The sequence below is a fragment of the Bubalus kerabau genome, chromosome 10 (genome assembly GCF_029407905.1).
Source record: "Bubalus kerabau isolate K-KA32 ecotype Philippines breed swamp buffalo chromosome 10, PCC_UOA_SB_1v2, whole genome shotgun sequence".
In the NCBI taxonomy this organism is placed as follows: domain Eukaryota; kingdom Metazoa; phylum Chordata; class Mammalia; order Artiodactyla; family Bovidae; genus Bubalus; species Bubalus kerabau.
Genome location: NC_073633.1, coordinates 31,913,398 through 31,920,426, shown reverse-complemented (window position 1 = coordinate 31,920,426; position 7,029 = coordinate 31,913,398). Strand labels below are relative to the sequence as shown.

At 39.7% G+C, this 7,029-nt stretch overlaps 1 protein-coding gene across 1 annotated transcript; it reads left to right on the top strand.

Moving 5' to 3' along the window:
* Nucleotides 1-987, top strand: LOC129622069 (olfactory receptor 11G2-like). Its single transcript, XM_055538987.1, has one exon. It carries the CDS (start codon nucleotides 1-3, stop codon nucleotides 985-987), a length of 987 nt encoding a protein of 328 aa, XP_055394962.1.
* Nucleotides 988-7,029: the final 6,042 nt, after the last annotated feature.

Below are 7,029 nucleotides of genomic sequence, written 5' to 3'. Positions count from 1 at the left end.
ATGAACAACTCCGAATCAGCATCCCATTCTGAATCAGTGCGTGAATTCATCCTTCTGGGTTTTCCCTGCAGCAGGGAGATTCAGGTCATTCTGTTTATGTTCTTCTCCATCATCTACCTCCTGACTCTCATAGGAAATGGAGCCATTATCTGTGCTGTGTGTTGGGACCAGCATCTCCACACCCCCATGTACATCCTGCTGGGGAATTTTGCATTCCTGGAGATCTGGTATGTCAACTCCACTGTTCCAAACACACTGATCAACTTCCTCTCAGAGAGCAAGGCCATCTCTTTCACTGGTTGCTTCCTTCAGTTATATTTTTTCTTTTCCATGGGCTCCACTGAGTGCTTCTTTCTCTCAGCAATGTCGTCTGATCGATACTTTGCCATCTGCCATCCTCTGCATTATGCCACAATTATGACTGGTAGACATTGTTTCAACCTAGTGATTGCTTGTTGGGTATGTGGCTTTCTCTGGTATCTGGTGCCTGTTATTCTCATTTCCCAACTGCCTTTCTGTGGTCCTAATGCAATTGATCACTTTGTATGTGACTCAGGCCCACTGCTGACCCTTTCATGTGTTCCTGCTCCCATGTCCAAGCTCACCAGCTATACTCTAAGCGCCCTCATCATCCTCCTTAGCTTCCTTTTCATCCTCATCTCCTATGCCCTGGTTCTACTTGCTGTTCTTCGATTGCCCTCGGCATCCAGTCGACAAAAGGCCTTTTCCACCTGTGGGTCCCATCTGGCTGTGGTGCTGCTATTCTATGGGACCATTATGGTGATGCATGTGAGCCCTGGATCCAGCCACTCCAACTTGTTGCCCAAAATCATGACTTTGTTCTATGCCATGGTGACTCCACTCATCAACCCTTTGATTTACAGTCTCAGGAATAAGGATATGAAAAAAGCTCTCTGGAAAGTTCTGGAAAAGTTTAAAATTTCTTTTAAAGTCTTTGGCAGCAGGCACAGGAGGAATGTGGGATAATCTGGTTTAGTGTGATGTGGGTAAAATGGCCATCCTTGAACTTTCACACATTTGAACCATCGTCCATTCAGTAAATAGTAACTGAATGCCTCCTTCATGTTGGACACTGCACTTGGCACTGTATTGTGAATATAATTATGAAGATAAATCAGACACATTCTCTTCCTCAAATTGCACTCTAATGATGCAGACAGGTAAGAAAATAATTAATATAAAATGCAATAAATATTCTAACCAATATATGTACAATATATGAAACACAAGGAAAAAAACAACTAATTCTGCCCTGGGGTCATGGGCAGTCAGGATTAGTGTTAGGGAAAACTTCAGTCAACATCATGGCAGACAGACGTGTATATTTTGTGATGAGGTTGGGGAAAGCCTTCTGTTATGTTTAAATTCTAACTAGATTTCTTTTTGTTTTTTTTCTTTTTTATTAATATTTTTAAAATTTTCATTAAAAATAGTTGACTCACAATGTTGTGTCAGTTTCAGGTGTACAGCAAAGTGAAACAGTTATACATATACGTATATCCACTCTTTTTTATTTATTCTTTTCTTATATAAGCTATTACAGAGTAGAGTTCCCTGTGCTATACAGCAAGTTCTTATTAGTTGTGTTTTATATATAGTAGTGTGTATATGCAGAGAAGGCAATGGCACCCCACTCCAGTACTCTTGCCTGGAAAATCCCATGGACGGAGGAGCCTGGAGGGTTGCAGTCCATGGGGTCGCTAAGAGTCAGACACGACTGAGCAACTTCACTTTCACTTTTCACTTTCCTGCATTGGAGAAGGAAATGGCAACCCACTCCAGTGTTCTTGCCTGGAGAATCCCAGGGACGGGGGAGCCTGGTGGGCTGCCGTCTATGGGGTCACACAGAGTCGGACACGACTGAAGCGACTTAGCAGCAGCAGCAGCAGCAGTGTGTATATGTCAGTCCCAATCTCCCAATTTATCCCTCCCCCCTTATCCCCTGGCAACCATAAGTTTGCTTTCTACATTTGTGACTCTACTTCTGTTTCATAAATAAGTTCATTTATACCCTTGTTTTTTTTAGATTCCACATATAAGCAATATCATATGATATTTGTTTTTCTGTATCCAACTTACTTTATTCAATATGACAATCTCTACGTCCATACATGTTACTGCAAATGGCATTATTTGATCTTTTTATGACTGAGTAATATTCCATTGTATATATGTACTACATCTTCTTTATCTTGTACCCTATTGATGGACATTTATGATTGTTTCCATGTCTTGGCTATTACAAATAGTGCTGCAGTGAACATTGGGGTGCATGTATTTTTTCAGTTTATGATTTTCTCCAGGTATATGCCAGGAATGGAATTTTTGCATCATATGGTAGTTCTGTTTTTAGTTTTTGTGAATAAAACAACTGACAAGGGATTAATCTCCAAAATATACAAACAGCTTATACATCTCAACATGGGGGAAAAAAAAAATCAAAAAATGGGTGGAGTATGTATAGAGACGTTTCTCCAAAGAAGGCATGCAGATTGCTAAAAAGCACATGAAAAGACGCTCAGTATCACTAATTACTACAGAAATGCAAATCAAAACTACAAGGAGGTATCATCTCGCACAACTCAGAATGGCTATCATCAGAAACTCTACAAGCAGTAAATGCTAGAGAGGGTGTGGAGAAAGGGGACCCTCCTACACCGTTGGTAGGAATCTACACTGATACAGCCACCATGGGGAACAGTATGGATGCTCCTTAAAAGCTAAAAATAGATTTCTTTTTCAATCCTACTATGATGTCTTTGAAAGGATGTGAGACTTAAAATCAAAAGATCTAGGTGGGAACTCAATTCTTCCATTAATCCACTGTGAATTTGGCAGGTAACTTCATTTCAACTAAAATTGAAATGGCAGTTGCCACCCCCAGAGAACAATTAGTGTGATGTTTTAACAAATCATGAATCCCAAAGTTCTTAAAGCAGTACATAGAAAATACATAATAAATATTAATTAAATATGAATGTTAATGAATTCTTTGTTCTCATGTTCTTTATCAGAATCAAAATCTCAGATCCTCCATGAAAGTCACCTCCTATAACTTTTGGCAAAGCCCTTTTACAACAGCTCTCCTTCTCAACTTTCCTTGAGACATAACTAGATTATGTTTTCTCCATTTATAGCCAAAATACTACGTGTTAATTTAATTTTGGTTTGTGAGAGTGTGTGTGTGTGTGTGTGTGTGTGTGTGTTTACAGTGTTCTGGAGAATTAAGTCTTTGAAACTGGGACTTGTTTACCCCCGGGATACATGAAGACTTTCCAAAAGGCACACAAGCATACATAGTTCAATTTCTAGATCTTCAACTTACACATGCACATTTTCCTAAAGCTGCTGGGCCTAAGAACACATCTCTTATTGAAGTTTCAAATGGACTTATTGCACACATCCTCTTTCACAATTGCTTTTCTCCCACTTCAGATATAAAGCCTGCCATTCACCAATTCTGACCTTAATATTTTGCATTGTTTGGGTATATAAGCTTCTAGTTGGGACACTGAACAAATAATTTGAAATAATGATCACTCTACTGTGAAAGTGAATGGATTTGACAGATAATACATCCTTTGGTAACAAATGGTTTACAAGTTTTTCTTTCCAACACAACTGAAAAAGGGTGTCTTGTTTTGGATTGTCATAAAAGAAGAACCATGAAGGTAGTTTATTATTAATAGAAGGTGGTTTCAGGTAGTAGGAATGAGGAATGAGAAGAAGCTACTATGACCAATGAAAATTTGATTCCACTAGAACCTCTGAGAATTGTCCATTCAAATGGCACAGGTCTAAGATATTTATTGACTAACCATGGTTACACAGGGAGATATTGACTACTCGTGTTTCCAAAAACACATTGACTGGTGCACCAAATGATCCATTGTGTCTTCAGAAAAGGCCCTGGGAAGAAAGCAGGAAGACTCATGGATAGGGCTTGAGACAGGAGGGATGCCATCAGACCGATTCTAAGCTCCCAAGCGACTGCCCACCACCTCTGAAACTAACATCAGAGGTAGGTCAGGAAGCTCACAAATATTCGCTACACAGGCTACTTACCTATCCTGATAGCACGTTACAAATAATTTGCAGTTAACAGGCAATATGTGGTAACGGTCAGAACTAGACTGCCTGAATTCAAATTCTGTCTGCACTAACTGCATGACTTCGTATATGCCTCCATTAACTCATATTTAAAGAAGCAATGATGATAGAGCTTTCCTCCTAGTGCCATTGTGAGGATGAAATGAATCAATCTGCTTATCAGAGAGTGTAGCAAATAGTAAACCCTAAAATATGTCCATCACTGTAATACTTCATGCTTATGTTCACAGGGAATTTACTCTCATTACAAGTTCTAATTTGGAAATTAATTTTCTATCCCAAATTCCCAATTACTAGAATGTAGCTAAAAATGTGGGCAGTATAATAAAGAGTTAACAAGTCAAACATTGTATACTCAGATTACAGAGAAATAAAGAGTATATCAATATAGAAATATAGAGTGTATCAATAACATAGATGTTGCTGAATCACAAAGCAGAGATGTTAGTGTGTTGAAGCACAAGATTGTTTTCTCAGTAATATGACTGACAAAGACTATCTTAACATGAGTTATGAGCAAATGAACATGCAAACGCTGAATTACCAATTTAAAAAAACAATGTCCTTGTATGAAAGAACATAGGACATGCAGAATTATAGATTGCAGTTACCTATAATCTGAGAATGGTCTCAGTCTCTTTTTCCCTCTCTCTCCTCACCCTTCTTCCTTTCTTCTTATGCCCCTCTCTCTCTTTCTCTCTCTCTCCACATACACTGTTCTGCTTCTCAGGGATCATAGACCTCTTTGACTTTTGATAGGAAAAGAATTTGCCTTCAAATCTGCCAGATCCTGAAAATACTCTTCTCCACTGCACAGATATCATTCAATATCATGTAATATTTCTGTTGTTGCACAATGGAAATCTAACAACCCGGTGTTCTATCTTATAATATAAATGCTCTCTATATATCTCTATATAAATGCTCTCACATTTCGAAACAAAACAATTTGTTAGTTAGGAATCAGAATCGCTTCCACTGCTAAATCTGAAAATACTGCCAGCCCTCTGTGTCTGGTGCACTGGGGATAGAGAACCTGCAGTATCGACTGTACTGTGCCATTTTTATGTAAGGGACTTGACATTCCCTGGACTTTTACCTTAGGGGATCCTGGAAACAATCCCCCCATAGATATGGAGGGATGGCTATACTCCTTTTCCTTGGAATATTTATAACCTTTACACTGTAACCTGAATGTTTGTGTCCCTCCGAAATTCAAATGTTGAAATCCACACCCTCAGCGTGATGGCATGCTATTAGGATTTGGGGCCTTTAGGTGAAGAGGTCATGAGAGTGCAGCCATCATAAATGGGATTAGTGCCCTTTGAAAAAAGATCCCAGAGAGCTCCTTCATCCCTCCCACCATGTAAGGTTGCACTGTTAACAAGGCTGTCTAAACAAGAAGCATGCTTTCACCAGATACTCTAAGTGCTGATGCCTTGATCTTGGATTTCCTAGCCTCCAGATCTGTGAGAAATAAAAGTCTGTTTATATGGCACATATAGTTAGTATTTCTGTTGAAGCAGCCCAAACAGAAAAGACACTTCAGAAAGCAGTCTTTCTGTACCATGATCTTTCAAAGACACTACTTTAGGGGAGCATTTTGTTAATTTGATTGGTCTCTACTCTGCCTCTTCCTCTTTAATTCTCTGGCTTAACCAAAGCATTTTCCTTACCCTAACTAAGGCTTTCTTCCCACCCACCACTGTCTTCTTTTTCTTCTCTCCTATCAACTTCAAAGATGCACATCACAGCCTAATGACCCATGTACCCCACACACAGTTCTCCTATTTAGAATGCCCTCCTCATTCAGTTTGAATTCTACTTGTCCTGTAAGTCAATGCCTTTAACTGAAGTGAAAGAACCCAATTCATTGCAGTTAAGATTAATAGTTTCATAAAATAAAAAAATAATAGCTAGAAAATGAAATATAAAAAAAATATATAGCTAACTTTTATATTATTAGATTCAACACATCACAAACTAGTCAACTATGAAAGTTTCTAAATGCTTCATCTTAGTATCTGAATTTATCACAGACAGCTAACAATTTGCTCCTGCTGCTGCTGCTAAGTCACTTCAGTCATGCCGACTCTGTGCGACCCCATAGATGGCAGCCCACCAGGCTCTTCCATCCCTGGGATTCTCCAGGCAAGAACACTGGAGTGGGTTGCCATTTCCTTCTCCAATACAGGAAAGTGAAAAGTGAAAGTGCAGTCACTCAGTCGTGTCCCACTCTTAGCGACCCCATGGACTGCAGCCCATCAGGCTCCTCCATCCATGGGATTTTCCAGGCAAGAGTACTGGAGTGGGGTGCCATTGCCTTCTCCAGCTAACAATTTGAGGACTATGCTAATCCATTAACTGCACTTGGAGTAGGACTATTCTATGTCACATTTCAAACCATTTCCTGAATGAATTTTCTAAGTCTCTCATAATGATTTTAACCTATATAGAGCTCTCCCTGGCTGAATCTCTTTATTATCTGCAGATGTAGAGTAATATTGTAATGTACCTTGAATTTTTTTTTTTTACTTTGGTTCAAGTTCAGTTCAGTTCAGTTGCTCAGTCGTGTCCGACTCTTCATAACCCCATGGACTGCAGCACACCAGGTTTCTCTGTCCATCACCAACTCCCGGAGTTTACTCGAACTCATGTCCATCGAGTCAGTGATGCCATCCAACCATCTCATCCTCTGTCATCCCCTTCTCCTCCTGCCTTCAATCTTGCCCCACATCAGGGTCTTTTCCAATGAGTCAGTCCTTTGCATCAGGTGGCCAAAGTATTGGAGTCTCACCTTCAACATCAGTCCTTCCAATGAACACCCAGGACTGATCTCCTTTAGGATGGACTGGTTGGATCTCCGTGCAGTTCAAGGGACTCTCAAGAGTCTTCTCC

Excerpts from the sequence above, each read along its gene's own strand:
- LOC129622069 (XM_055538987.1), top strand. The coding sequence starts at position 1 with ATGAACAACTCCGAATCAGCATCCCATTCTGAATCAGTGCGTGAATTC.